Source organism: Tenrec ecaudatus, chromosome 8 (genome assembly GCF_050624435.1).
Source record: "Tenrec ecaudatus isolate mTenEca1 chromosome 8, mTenEca1.hap1, whole genome shotgun sequence".
NCBI classification, from domain to species: Eukaryota; Metazoa; Chordata; class Mammalia; order Afrosoricida; family Tenrecidae; genus Tenrec; species Tenrec ecaudatus.
Window position 1 is genome coordinate 39,596,354 of NC_134537.1, and position 14,962 is coordinate 39,611,315.

The window sequence follows — 14,962 nt, forward strand, 5'->3', positions numbered from 1 at the left end:
GATCTTCTCTGGCATTTATATCTGAAGTGCCATAAAGAGGAGAACCCACCTTTGACGGTTTCTAGTCACCCTTAGCTATCAAATAGCCAGCACCTGCAGGAGTCCTGTTTTCACTGACAGTTCCATTTTAATTCATTCATTATTTATATTCTTGGTTTCAGGTATATATTCAGTTTATACCTCATTTTCTTTCTTTTTAAAAAATCATTTCATTGGGAGCTCATACAACTCCTATCACAATCCATCCATTGTGTCGAGCATATTTGTACATTTGTTGCCATCATCATTCTCAAAACACTTGCTTTCTACTTGAGCCCTTAGTCAGCTCATGTTCCCCTCCCTCCCCCTCCCCCCTCCCTCATAAACCATTGATAATTTATAAATTATTATTTCATCATATCTTACACTGATGTCTCACTTCACCCACTTTTCTGTGGTCCATACCCCCCAGGGAGGAAGTTATATGTAGATCTTTGTAATTAGTTTCCACTTTCCACCCCACCTTCTCTCCACCCTCCTGGTATCACCACTCTCACCACTGGTCCTGAAGGGATCATTCATCCTGGATTCCCTGTTTCCAGGTCCTATCTGTACCAGTGTACATCCTCTGGTCTAGCCAGAGTTGTAAGGCAGAATTGGGATCATCAGAGTGGGGGTGGAAGCATTAAAGAACTAGAGGAAAGTTGTAGGTTTCATCGTTACTACACTGCACCCTGACTGGCTCGTCTCCTCCCCGTGACCCTTCTGTAAGGGGATGTCGTTGCCCACAGATGGGTCTTGGGTCCCCAATCCGCACTCCCCCTCATTCAGAATGCTTGATTTTTTGTTCTTTGATGCCTGATACCTGATTCCTTCGACACCTCGTGATCACACACCCTGGTGTGCTTCTTCCATGTGGGCTTTGTTGCTTCTGAGTTAGATGGCCGCTTGTTTACCTTCAAGCATTTAAGACCCCAGACGCTATATCTTTTGATAGCTGGGCACCATCAGTTTTCTTCACATTTGTTTATGCACCCGCTTTGTCTTCAGCAATCATGTTGGGAAGGTGAGCATCAGGGAATGCCAGTGTAATAGAACAACATGTTCTTGCATTAAGGGAGTACTTGATTGGATATGCCTCATTTTCATGGTGAAATGTTTACTAGTTTAATTCATGCTCTTTTGGTTATATGTAACAGAATCAACCTTAAGTTTAAGGAAAAGAAAAAGCTTTTATTTTCAGGATACCGTTCTCTCTCAGAATCCAGACTGTACAACCACGCTGAAAATAGCAGAATCAGGATCTCTCAGCAGGAGACATTTGGGGACTTTCCCTTTAAGTCACAGCCACTAACATTTACCAACAGTTCTTTGTCTCAAGTCCAAATTCCTAGGCACGAGAATCTGACTGCTCCATATGGAATCATCTCTTTCCAAGAAGAGGAAAAAGGATGTGGAAAATACGCTTGGCAGCTGGACAAAAAAAGCTCGGGGTAAAAAGGACAGTAAGCTCTCCCAGTGGAAGGCTTGGACACCTGTCAAAACTTGCAGGTTTCAAACACATCAGGCTGAATGAACTCTTTGAGGGACATCTTTTTGTTTTGCAAAACAATCACACAGTCTATTTGCAAAGCTAGGTCTGTGAGGGGATGTCTAGGAGGATCCATATTGGTGTCCTTGACTCATCCCTTAATGATGAAGATGAGGAAGGTGAGGAGAATCTTAACTTAGGATTCCCAGGACTTCTCTTCTGACAAAGAAAAACGATAAAAGTGAAAAGTAAACAAATCTGACCGCATGAAAGTGACATTAATAGAACACCTGGCTCTCAAACTCAATGCTATAGTCAACTTTGACTCATGGTAATGCCATAGGAAGGGCTACAACTGCCCACCCCTGTGGATGTCTGAGGCTATAAATAGTTACTGGGGCAGAAAGCCAAAACTTTCTCCCCAGAGCAGCTAGTGGATTGAACTGGTATCCTTGTGGTTAGCATCCCACGTGGGTTACCTGCTAGATCAAATATTGTGTAACATCAAGACGGGGCCCTCTTTGTTTTAAAGGGTAGGGTAAGAGCAGAGGTTGGAAAACGGTACTCAAAGTCATTTTGTTAGACCTGAAGTGATAAATGAGGCGTCAACATTTTAAGAACCAGATTTCTCCTCTTAAAAACTCAAACTCCCTACCATTGAATCAACTCCAACCAAGAGAGACCATATAGGAATGGATAGGACTGTGCTTGTGGGTTTCCAACATTGTAACTCTTTATGGGAGTAGAAAGTACAGTCTTTCTCATATGTAGTTTTGAACTACTGATTTTGTGGTTATTAGCCCAATGTGTAACCACTATACCATCAAGCTCTAGAAAAGAAAATGTCCAGTAGCTAAACAATAAAATCCATCAACGCCAAGCCATAGTCCCACACAACAAAATGGCTAGCACCAAGTAGCCACTACTCATTTGTCAGGGTGCCTACAACATTCATTGCTTGGCCCCTGCAAGCCAGGTGTCTAGCTCATGCTCCACCACGATCAGAAAAGTCAGGGTGCACATTCTGTTTGGTTACTAGCTTCAAAGCTTCTCGAGGGTGAGGAGTGGGGTTCAAGCCTTCTAGATTGCATGATTAATTGCATCATTTAATCAGAGACAATCCAGTTCAGCCAGGAGCCTCAATTAAGAGGGCATTTCTGTATATAATGACTGCAGGCTTCCAATCATGGATTCACTAGCTGAATGACAGGCTTCCTTAGTCTCTCATATCCTCTAACATGGTAAACAGGAACACAGGCAGTTTGTTTCATGGTGGCTATTATCCTACTGCTTGTGGAAGGCATCCAGGGTCAGGGAAAAGCAACATGACCAAATACTCGGTCATCAAGTTTCTTCTGACTCATAGTGACTCTGTAGGGTAGAGTAGAACTGGCCCTTGTGGGTTCCTTACAGCATCATCTTTTTCCCCTGGAGCTGCTGATAGTTCAAACTGTGGACAATGCTGCTGGCAGCCCAACTTGTAACCCAATGCTCCACCCGGGCTCCCGCAGAGCCTAGCAGCAGCATACCGGGTGATAAACAAAAACACTGGGGCCCTGGGGTCAAACACCTGGGCTCACGGCCCACTCTCAGGATCTACTACGCACATGGTCATATGAACAGGATTGTCACAAGTAACGGGGATAATTCACAGTGTGCAGTTAGTGACCAAGCGCCAGAGCACGCAGGTCCTCAATACTTAAGTATGGTGATTCCGGGTTTACAGACCCCCAGGATGACCAATCCATTTTACCAGAGAAGCACCACACTCAGGGCACACTCATCAGCTTATACATTTAATCGGAGGATTTAGGTAGCTTCAGGGCTGTCTTTTCATGCATGATCTTCCCTGTAAGTAGTGCTCTCTCTGGGCCGAGGTGGCGGCATCTGTCGTGAGTCCCGGTTCCATTTGCAAAAGGAAAGCTCTCCTTCTGCCTGTGGTGTGACCTCAAAGGTTTATCTCCGCCGAGCTTCGGAGTCTTCCTCCACAGCATGCCGGCCCAATCCTTGACCACGGGGCTTCGAAGAAGTCGTCTGTTCCGTCCGGGTTCCCTGTACCTCATCGATCGGAGTTAGGAGACAGAGGGGCCTGCAATGTCCCGAATGACCTCTCAACGCCGAGGCCCAAAAAGGGAAGCAGACGACTTGGCCGCAAGTTAGGGGTCTGCGCCCGGGCCCCTCTGGCTGCCCGGTGGTGACCTCGGACGGTCCCGAAGGCCGCGGCGCAGCTCCTGGTTGAAGGTATCCTTGAAGCGGGCAGCGCGGCGGCCTAAGGAACCCGCAGGCCCCGCCGCAAGCCCCCGCACGCGGCGAGCCGCATCCTGGCCGCGCAGCTGGATCTGCAGCAGCGCGAAGGCCGTGAGCTGCGCCGCACGCCGGATGGGCCGGGACTCGGAAAGGCGCTCGACCAGCTGCGGGCTGTGCAGGAGCGCCGCGAGCAGCCGCCGCAACACCATCCTCGGGGGAGCGCGCCGGAACTTGAGCGCGACGCCCTGGGCTTCCGGCCGGAGGCGCCGACGGGGCCCGCCACGGCGCCGGCGCCCAGTGATGACGACACGGCCGCTGGCGGATTGCGCTCGGAGGCCCCCGTAGGCTTCCGGTTCCGCCGCCGCCGCCGCCGCCGCCGCCGGAGCCTGGGCGCCGTGGTCCGCGTCGCCGCACGATGTCCGGGGGCCTCCTGAAGGCGCTGCGTAGCGACTCCTACGTGGAGCTAACCGAGTACCGGGACCAGCACTTCCGGGTAAGGGGCCGCAGTCCCACTGTGTCGTCTCAGCCTGCTGGTGACGCGCAGTGGCCGGGGAGCCCGGGAATGTAGACTGGGCGGTGTGCCTAGCTTACTGGCGCCTCTTCCCCTCCCGGGAAGGGTCGGGGCTCGCTTTCTCCTTCCCGTGCCTCAGAGAGGGAACGTTTAGACGGGGACAGGCTTATCCCGTGGACGCCACTGGACGTGGAGGCAGGCGCCCTTCCCAGACGGCAGCCCCGCTTTCGTGTAAACATTACAGCAGGGAGACGAAGCCCTCTGGCTCTTCAATCTCGCCATGGATGAAAGAGACCACGTTGAGGCCAGAGCTCTGCTAGGCACTAGGATGTCGGAGGTGGCAAGATGAGAGAAGACGGTTCCAGAGGAGGCACCTTCGGTTTAGTGTAGATTAGATTAGATTAGATTTGTGGGGAGAGAAGGTGTGCAGAACTGAAACAGAACCAAGGTGGGCTCTTCCGTAATAGGAATGGCAAGGTGGGGGGTGTGTGTAGGAGAGGGTTTCATTAATCCAGTGACTTCATGTCTGTCGTGTTAAGTCATAGCGGGAGAAGACAGACTTTCTGCACCTCACGGTCGTGATCCTGTAACAGAGGTAGCAGTGGAAGCGAGTGATCATCATCAGGTGAATGTGATGCGCACGAAGGGAGGGTACTCAGAAAGGGAGAACCCCGGACTGGGAAGTAGGAGATTGTAGGCATGGAGATGGTGTAAAATGTGTAGCAGGGCATCGAAACGGAGCTTTCATTTGAGCCCAAGTTGAACACGACATGCGTGCACTGGGTCTGCAGTTTTTAAACACCGATGAAGTACAAAAGTGATTTTGAGGAGCCCCGATGGCCTAGTGGTTACATGGCTGTTTGCAGCCACCAGCCTCTGAGAAAGGAGGATGGGGTTTTCTGCCCCTGTAAACTTAGCAAGGTTCAGAAACTCACGGGGCAGTTCTAGCCTCCCCTGGCTGTCAGTCAACATCAGCTCCGTGGCCCTGAGTTTGGTTTTTGGTTTAAATATGATTTTAAAGTTTACGGCACTCATTACTCTAGAAAGTTGCACGTCATTACCCTTGAATTTAAATCATTCTGACAGATTAAAAAAAAGATTTAGACTTCTATTACATCTGCAGTATAAAGCCTATCGCTTTAATTAAATAGTAATACATGAGTGTCTTGTGGAATATCTAGTGTTCTCTGAAATCTACATTGATAGCATACTTTAAGCTCTGAAACCACGTAAGTCTTCAACCAAGGCTACTTGTTTGGACAGCACTTACCTGTATGAGAAAAGTAGAAAGGAGGTGAAAATGCCTGCTGATCATGATATGAACAAATCCTGAACATCAGTAAAAAAATGTCAATCTACATTCCCTGTTGTCTCATTACAAACTTGTGAAAATCTATTTTTAACATAGAATGTTTTCTTGACTATTTAAGGCAGTATGGGAATGGGGACTAGACTGGGTTGGAATTCTAGTTAGACCGACTAAGTTTCTCTATGATTTGTACAGATTAACTTTTTCCTTATGTGGAAAGTACAGATCATGAACTAGGACCTGCTTCATACAGTCGTTCTAGATATTAACCAAGACAGCATACTTGTCCATCAGACTTGCATTCTCTTTCTTCTCACCCCAGAATCACATTTATTATTATACATAGTTATTCGTGTATTTTTTAAGTAATTAAGGTTTAAGAATAAATTAACTAAAAATATCGTTTGGAGTGTATGCTTCACACTATACCTTGCGATGCTTTTGTCACTTTGCATTCCCTCTTGGAGATGCCCCCTGTCACTGCATGTGGGTACAGGCTTCTTGGGTAAGTTTGTTTAAATGTGCTGTCACTTATTTAGTCCATTTCCCTTTGATGTGACTTCAGTTAGAAGGTTTCCCCAGTTCTCTACCACCAGTTGTAATCACATGCGAACTCTTCCTTTGAGCACTGTTAGGAAACATTCGGAGACAAAGCAAAGTTAGATTGCCTGAGGGAAGGGAACTGGACCAACATTACACCTTGTGAGCTCGTGGAAAGTCGTCTGGAGACTCAGTACAGGTCGACTCAGCTGCTACCTTCCAAGCTAGAATACAACTGAGATGTAAGAAGGGCCATCTTCAGTCCAACTCAGTAGTTACGATGGCTGATTTTAGGGCCTTGTCTGGGTCAGAAGGGCTTGAGAGCAGGTCAGCTGGTAGGCCTATGCAGTAGGCATTTTTCCTCCCTGGTGAGGATCCTAGAAGAGGGTGGTTTCCAGGATGAGCCTTTCTGTGTCTGGGGCTTGTCAGGTGTTTTAGCTGAAATAGTTGTCCTGTGTCTGGCTTTATCCGGGCTTCCAAACAGCCCATCGAGAAGGTGAGCTCTCCTGTTTTTAATGCTAGACACATTATTCCTGGACTCTCACTAACCTCTGTAACTAAGTAATTGTTTGGAATGGTCTCTGGGGGAGGATTATAAAGGAAATCCTCAGTGGAAACCAACTAAAAAGATCAAAGAGCCCTTCCAGATAACTGATTCAAGGTCTACAATAGAAACTTGGGCCTTTAGGATACAGTGCCAAGGAGGGGCAGAAGGCTAGAGGCATGCAGAGTAACGTCAAGCCTTGACGCTCTATTAAGAGTACTCTGGACCTTGCAAAAATGCCTCAGAGAATCAACTCCTCCCCCCCCCCCCCCTTTTAATGCAAGTTTTTACCTAATTCTAAGGAACCCTGAGCAAGCTCAGTTCTAGGTTGTGCAGTCTAACCTTTTCCTCCATTTGAAACCCTAGGGTGATTATGAGGAGCAAGAAAAATTACTGAAGAAAAGCTGTACTCTGTATGTTGGCAACCTGTCCTTTTACACCACTGAAGAACAAATCTATGAACTCTTCAGCAAAAGTGGTGACATAAAGAAAATCATCATGGGCCTGGATAAAGTGAAGAAAACGGCATGTGGATTCTGTTTTGTAGAGTATCCTTCCTGTTATGTCTAAGGTAGCTACTGAACCAGGGAAGAGCCAAGAATGTTTGGGTGCCTGGTCAGTGAGAATATATGAATTTAGGGATCTCTGCCTTCCTCCCACCCCTACCCTCCTCTCTGTTGTGTGTCAGGCTCCTAAATTGAGAAAGCTGCTAGCCATTTGCATTCCTTCAAATAATGGTCTCCAACATAACAAATGTGAGAATGGGCAGAAGCAAGTGGTGTTTCCTTGTTACACACGGGGCTGCTAAGTTGGAATTGACTACATGGCACTTACAGCAAATCATGCTTGCTTATGGTTGCCTCTCGAACAGGCTTTGAGAATGTGTGCCCATGCTGTTTAAAGAAAAGCGGGGGAGAAAGATCCCTAAAAGTAGTAGTTGAAGTAAAATCCGTCTACCACTCCAAGCCCCTAGTGGCCGTCATCAGAGAAAGAAGTGATGGATTTCCTGGGTGTCCTTCCAGAAGCAGTGCGTGCGGGTGAAGGAGCATCCTGAAGACACGCTTTTTTCCACTTGCCCTTGAGATTGTTCCGTGTCAGCATCTGTAAGTGCTCTCCTCCTCTCAGTGACTGAAGCGTTTGTCAGTATATAGACGTACATAGCCCGGTCATGCAGAAAAGAACCCCAACCATATTCCATTTGTTCTCTTCCCAGAAACACTGTCAGAGTCCCTGGGTTGATTCTGTGTCTTTTTGCTAATGCTTTCCTTTGTGGGTCATTTTGTTTTCTATTCTGAGAAAGATCCCAGGCCTGCTTCAGTGTTCCACCTTCTACCCTCCGTGCTCTGGACTGCATTTCATCTGGCCTGTGTGGTTTTCTTTTTTGGTTGTATTTTATGCCATAATTGTCCTGAAATGTCTGATTCTTGATTCTCCTTTTATAGATCAGGGAAAAATGCTAACTCGACCTGGGCACGTTGCTGGCATGCCTTGGGATATGAGGTTCCCATGTGCTAGAATGAAAGGGATTTTATTTCACTTGCTGATATCAAAGGGGTAGCTCCTCTGCACTGTTCATTAAGGACCCTTGCATTTTGACTTATCTCAGTTAAATGTCTCCTAGTTTACAGTGTTCCTTAGAGAAACATTTAATTAACTCCTCTTGCCACCTCAATTTTGGATTGAGAGTCTCCTAGGATTTCGATTTCCTAATATTCCACACAAGACTTTTACCACGAGCCATCCTCCAGCCACGTTGACCTTCTCATCTGCTCATGGCCTCTTACAGTCTTTGGGATTATGTACCTCTACTCTATGCAGTCTTTAATCTGAAAGCCAGAGTGTTTTCACGCTTGGCTTAGAGGTTAGATGCAGTCATAATGGCATCATCATGCCACAGGCCTGATAGGCTGCTTTTGCTAGTTGGTTTTTGCTAATAACGTCTTCCCCATATTCACTTTAAAAATCCAGGAAAGAAATAAAAAATTCCTACTACTTGCTATCTGATGGCGTAGTGGTTACGCATTGGACTGCTAATGCCAAGGTCAGCAGTTCAAGATCACCACGAGCTCTGCAGGAGAAAGCCTGGGTTTCCTACTCAAGCGAAGTTTCAGAGACTCACAGGGGCAGTTCTATCCTATCCTGTAGGGTTGCTGTGAGTTGATAGGCAGCAGGTTTTGGGGGTGTTTTTTTTAACTATTTGCTAATTGCTAAGGTATTGTCTAAGTACTGGATGTTGGAATTTAAAAGCAAAAACACTTAGATCTGATTTTTCTAAAATCTAGCTGATAATCAAAATTTGTTGTAGAGAATTTTAAAAATACCACCCTCAAGTTAGATTCAGTAAATCTGATGTGGCAGGTTCGGAAACTATCACCTGGGTTATTGATAAGGGTCTTTCCTTATAATGAACTGTTCTGACAATTTTAGGGATTTTTTACTATGTTTTTTTTTTTTTTTGATTTTTTTTCTATGTTCTTAAAAAAATCTAATTGGGTGCAGATTTACAGAGTAGACCATCAGTTTTACATTCAACAATTTATATACGTTTTATTTCATCTCACTGATTATAGTCCCTCAGTGTAACATTGCGTATCCCATTTCTCTGTGTTGCCTACATCCATTCCTGGTTTCCTAAATCTTCTCAACTTGGGTCAATGTTGCTTCTGATCTCAAATAGTTGGTTATTTTTTGACGTGCATACCTCCTTAGTGTTCCTGCCTCCCGTATACAGCTCTGTCTGTTCTGTTGAAAGTTGAACTATGGGTGTGAGTGTAGTCCCAGACCTACAGGGAATTTCAGGAGTCTTCTCTCACCAGGAAGCCTGCTTTGTTTTGTTGTTGTTCATCACTTTGAGCTTTAGTCTATATTTTCCCCTGTCTACCCATGACCTTCGAATACGATGATCTCTGAGAGCGGTTGGTAGTCATAAGTGCGCAGTTTGGTTCTCGCGGTCTCCGGGTCATTCACACTGAGGTTCGTGTGGGGCACTGGTCCTTCTGACTGCTCGCTTCCGTGTGTCTTCTCATTTGGAACAGTCTTCTTTCCGCTCGTCAGGGAGAGACCAATGGTTAGTGGCACTCCAGATGGTTATTCCCAGCCTCTAACGATCCTACTCACTCAGGCAGGGTGTAGAACATCATGTTTATGGACTGTGTTAGGCCCTTTGGCCATGGTATGTCCCTGGCCCCCAGGCTCAAGGTGACTCAGTCCCTCAAGTTGTTTGGTTATGTCTAACAAGTTTTCATAACTTTGCCCCCTCTACACTCCACCACATTTGTGGATACATTTGCAGTAAAAATTAATACGAGTGTACAAATACCTGTCGAATTTATATACATGTTTGTGGTCATACTCTCATTTCCTTCATATACCCATCTCTCTGCAGGTCTATCCATGTAACTGCTTGTAGGTCACTGTCACTGCAAGGTTTCTGTACATAACAGTATTTTCCTCTGGTGCCTCTAATTTCTGCACTCTTTTCTGTCTCTCCCCCTTCCTTATTTCCTTTGCCAACTTCATCTTCCCTCAAGTCTACCTGGCTTCCTCTCCACTTGGGAGTTCTGTGAGTACACTATTCCCTCCTCTTCTTTTGTAGTCTTCTCTCTGGTTCCCTATTTGCAGTCTTGTAGGCTTATTTTACTGTGGATCCTTCTTTATATGGTTACCTTCTGGGTAGTGATATCACCGATGTTCAATTCAGCTGTTTTATTGTTGGTTTTCTGTTCAAAGACCTCTCTGAAGGCTGGTCTGTTTTGGTTTTTTTTAATTCCTTTAATTTCTGATCTGGAAATTCCTAATTTCACCGTTGTATTTGAGGGACAGTTTTGCTGGGCATATGATACTTGGTTGTCAATGTGTATTCATTTTTATATAGGTTATCCCGTTGCCTTAATGCATGGGTAGTTTCTGCTGAGAAACCCAAGCTTCATCTTTTTGGTTCTCCTTTGTAGTTAATGGGTTTTTTTCCCAAGGTGCTTTCCACATCTTGGGCTTTAGGGAGGTGATGGTTTGTCTTGCTGATTTTCTTTTGTTTTCTCCCCTCTCTGGTTTGTTCATCATGAATGAATGTCTTCTCCTTTCATATTAGAGACTTTTTTCCCAACAACTCTCTGACAATTTTTTATCTGTGGTTTGGGCAGATGTATGGGATCTCTTTCTGTTCTGGACTTCCTCTAACAAGTAAACTATTACTGTTGACATTTCCCCACATAATTCTTAGGTTTTTTTCCCCTAGCTTTGATGATCAGGTATTACAGGTCTAGATGCTAGCCCTGACCTCGTAGATGGGGTTGCAGGATGTATTGATTGGCTAGGCCATGTGGGCACAATTGCTGAAATGTGGGGGCAAAAAAAAAGTACCAACAATCCAAGCAGATAAAATGGGCAAATAGCAGCAAGAAGATAATTTAATAAGAAAAAGAAATACAGTAAGAAAAACTTGGGAAGCAGGAAAAATAGTAAAGAGCAGAGTGAATGAAAGGGAAGATTTAAAAAAGGGAAGCAGATAAGGCAAAGGAAAGAAAAGGCGGTGGGGGACAGGGTGGAGGGGGGGTGATGACAGGCAGAGGCAGGACCCAGAATGAAGACAACTCGAGGCACCTTAGGGCAGTAGGGCGTCCAGCGTGGATTGGTGCCCTCTGCCAGGCAAGGAGCCTATGGGGATTTGAGAGGTAAGGGAGTGGTATACCAGTACTAGGTAGCATTCTTGCTGGCCTCGATGTGTCTGCATTTAGATATGTGAAACCATACATAGCAGGCTCCGAGGGTGGTTGAAGTCAAGGTACTCTTTCAGGTCTCAGGAGCAGGGGGGCTGGGTATGGAAGATGTTCTTGTCCACCCAGGATTAGCCAGGCTCAGCACTTTGCATCTGCTAGCCTGATGAGGTGGAGTGCACGCACCTTTAGACATGGGGGTGGTACACTGGGAGCCCAATCCACTGGGCTATGGCTCTCACCTCTGAAGAGCAGCAGTTTTGCAGGGGGAGTTGTCATTGGTCGCTGGGGATTTAAGAGTAAGGTTGGTGTATTTCTGGCTGCCAGGAGGGGATGGAGAACAAGGGAAGTTCTTTTCTAGTCACCAGCCATGTGTGGAGGAGGGTGAGGTGGAGGGTGTCAGGCTGATATCAAATGCCACTTGCCAAAGTTCAAGATGGCCATGCTGCATCAGATCAACCAACAATACACCCATCTGCCCTCTCTGCTTTTCTTTAGATTCTCCTTGTTGGCATACTTCAATCCAGGGTGTCCCTGGACTGTCTGTATCTGTTTCATTTGGTCTCTTGTCTTTTAGAGGCGTATCTGCCCAGTTCATCTTGCTGTAAGTCTTCAAGATGTTTTGTATCGTTATTTGCCGTCAGGAAGCTCTGCTAACATGCATAATGGTTAGTGGTTACCTGTTGGGCTTTTAACCGCAAGGTCAGCAGTTCAAAGCCACTAGCTGTTCTGAGGGCGAAAGGCGGGGCCTTCTACTTCAATAGTTACAGTCTTAAACCTCATAGGAGCAGTTCACATTTCTGCCCTGCCCTTTAGAGCCACAATGAGTTAGAATGAGCTCGGCAGTGAGTTTGTTTGAATTGTAGTTGCTGTCAAGTGGCCCACATATAACAAATACGTAATGTTGCTTAGCTCTGCACCATCCCCGTGACCCCCATTTGGGTGTCAAAGTTTACAGTATTTTCACTGTGCTGCACCAGGGCCAGTTCGGAGGTACCTATCAACATATTACTGATTATAACTGCCTCGATGGTACTGTTAACAATGATTTGTCTGCCTATCTCCACGGTTTGATTTGCCAAATGTGTTTAGTGAAGGTTAGTGGCAGTTCATGGTATATTAAGTATTATTTGCCGACACCTACATCAAAGGCATTCAGTTCCAGTGTTGCTTATTCATTGTCCAGCTTTACATGCATATGGCATGATTGAAATTACCATGGCAAATAGCCATGCATAAATATAGTATTTATATTGTGTAGCCATATCGTACAAATGCAATATTATTTGCAATACTGTGGAGGCCTACTATTGTTTAAAGACTTCAATTTACCAGATTAACTCGGCTTCATGTAGATGTAATTCCAAAAGCATTTTTGAAGAAATGCTATAATGTTCCTTAAAACCTATGCTTAAGATACTATTCAAGATCAGATGCAGAAAACGCCATGCGATACATAAACGGAACTCGTCTGGATGACCGGATGATTCGAACAGACTGGGACGCGGGCTTTAGGGAAGGCAGGCAGTATGGCCGAGGGCGCTCGGGGGGCCAGGTAAGCAAGAAGATTCTCTGCTTCTTCAGTCCTTGGTAGTGTTTTATCACTCTGTATTTACTAAGGAGCCTTTGGTACAGTGGATTATGCACTGGGCTGCTAACCACAAGGTCTACAATTCAAACCCAAATGTTATTCTGATGGAGAAAGATATGGCTATGTGCTCCCATATAGATTTGCAGTCTCAGAGACCTTATAGGGCAGTTCTACTCTGTCCTAGAGGGTTGCCATGAGTCAAACTGACTTGACAGCAGTTGGTGGCTTAGTTACATTAAAATAACTGTACAGTGTTGTCCTGAAATGAATCTGAAAGGTTTCTCTAAAAGAACACTGTAATTTTTTTAAAAATCATGAATGGTGTGTCTATACACTCCCACAGCAGTGATTATTGAATCTCTTAGCGGGGCTGTTTTATTACTTGGAGTGGGGAAAAGCAAAATGAGTTTCGAGTTTTCGTGTAAAAGTAAAGAACATGACTTAAATGTACTTTGGAATGAGCTGCACATTTGTGGGTGATTTTGCAAAGTAGTTGAGGTTTATATCACTTGGTTTCAAAAAAAACGCTGCAATGCTTAACCTTTTGACATCCGTAAGATTTGTTTTTCTGATGTGTGTAAGAATCCTAGTTGTCAGGGGAGGAGATGAGTCAGTCAGTCGGTGCGATGTAGCACCGATGTAGAATACAGCTTTCCTCTAGTTCCTAAATGCTTCCTCCCCCCAACTACCATGATCCCAATTCTACCTTGCAAGTCTGGATAGAGCAGAGGTTGTACACTGGTGTATATAGGAGCTGGAGGCACAGGGAATCCAGGGTGGATGATACCTTCAGGACCAGGGGTGTGGGGGGGCGATACTGGGAGGGTAGAGGGTAAGTGGGTTGGAAAGAGGGAACAGATTACAAGGATCTACATGTGACCTCCTCCCTGGGGGACAGACAACAGAAAAGGGGGTGAAGGGAGACTCCGGATAGGGCAAGATATGGCAAAATAATAATTTATAAATTACCAAGGGCGCATGAGGGAAGGGGAGCAGGGAGGGAGGGGAAAAAAGAGGACCTGATGCCATGGGCTTAAGTGGAGAGCAAATGCTTTGAGAATTATGAGGGTAAAGAATGTACAGATGTGCTTTATACAATTGATGTATGGATTGTGATAAGCGTTTTATGAGTCCCTAATAAAATGTTTAAAAAAAAAAGAATCCTAGTTGTCATAGCAGTTTCTCTACACTGTAAACTTGTCTTCACTGAAGGTCCGAGACGAGTACCGGCAGGACTATGACGCTGGGAGAGGTGGCTACGGGAAACTGGTACAAAACCCACAAGGGAACAAGCCACTCCTCTGAGGAAGATCGGGGCCAAGGTCTACAAAGCAAACCCAGCTTCACCAAGTTTCTTCAGTCTGTTACTGAGCTGGAAGCATCTTTGTGGGTTTCGTCTCTGAACATTATTAAAGGACAGAAATCTAAAAGAATGTCTTTAATTTTAGTCTTTTAAGAATCTTGGCCATGTCTCATATTACCAGGATGTTTTTCTACTAGTAAAAATTTGTTCCTTGAATACCAATTGGATATATGATGTAGATTAGTCTGTCAAAACGTCATTTTTAGGGTAGTTGGACAAATTTCGTTTTGTTTACCATGTTTATAATACAGATTCATAATACCAACTTGGGTCTGGAAGTTTTTTACATTTGCATGCCATAACGTTTAATGGGGATATGCTATTCAGTATAAACATTTCCTGTTTCCTAAATAAAGAACAGATATGGGAAGACTTGAGTGTATGTGTAATGTGTGTTTCCCATTCGAATCTCCAAAAGCAAACAGTGGTCCAGAGTCTGGGATAGCTGGGGTGAGAGCCAGCCTTGGGCAGTCAGTCCTAAGAGACACTACCGGCTTTATGGGGTCTGTCAAGACTTTTAGGTGTAGGGTTTAAAGGGCACTTCAAAAGATGCAAGTGTTCTACCAAGAACTAAAGAAAGCAAGACTCTGTTACAAAGAACCTCAAACACTCTAAAAGGGGGACTTGTCAGTAGG

At 45.3% G+C, this 14,962-nt stretch overlaps 2 protein-coding genes across 2 annotated transcripts; one reads left to right on the forward strand and one right to left on the reverse strand.

Annotated features, from left to right (window-relative positions):
- Positions 1-1,215: 1,215 nt before the first annotated feature.
- Positions 1,216-4,037, reverse strand: NCBP2AS2 (NCBP2 antisense 2 (head to head)). Its single transcript, XM_075556245.1, has one exon. The coding sequence runs from the start codon at positions 3,964-3,966 to the stop codon at positions 3,667-3,669; it is 300 nt and encodes a 99-aa protein (XP_075412360.1). The 5' UTR covers positions 3,967-4,037; the 3' UTR covers positions 1,216-3,666.
- Positions 4,038-4,092: 55 nt separating this feature from the next.
- Positions 4,093-14,697, forward strand: NCBP2 (nuclear cap binding protein subunit 2). The gene is made up of 4 exons (XM_075556246.1): positions 4,093-4,250; positions 7,028-7,209; positions 12,790-12,928; positions 14,177-14,697. The coding sequence occupies exons 1-4, from the start codon at positions 4,173-4,175 to the stop codon at positions 14,267-14,269; spliced, it is 492 nt and encodes a 163-aa protein (XP_075412361.1). The 5' UTR covers positions 4,093-4,172; the 3' UTR covers positions 14,270-14,697.
- The last annotated feature ends 265 nt before the right edge of the window (positions 14,698-14,962 follow it).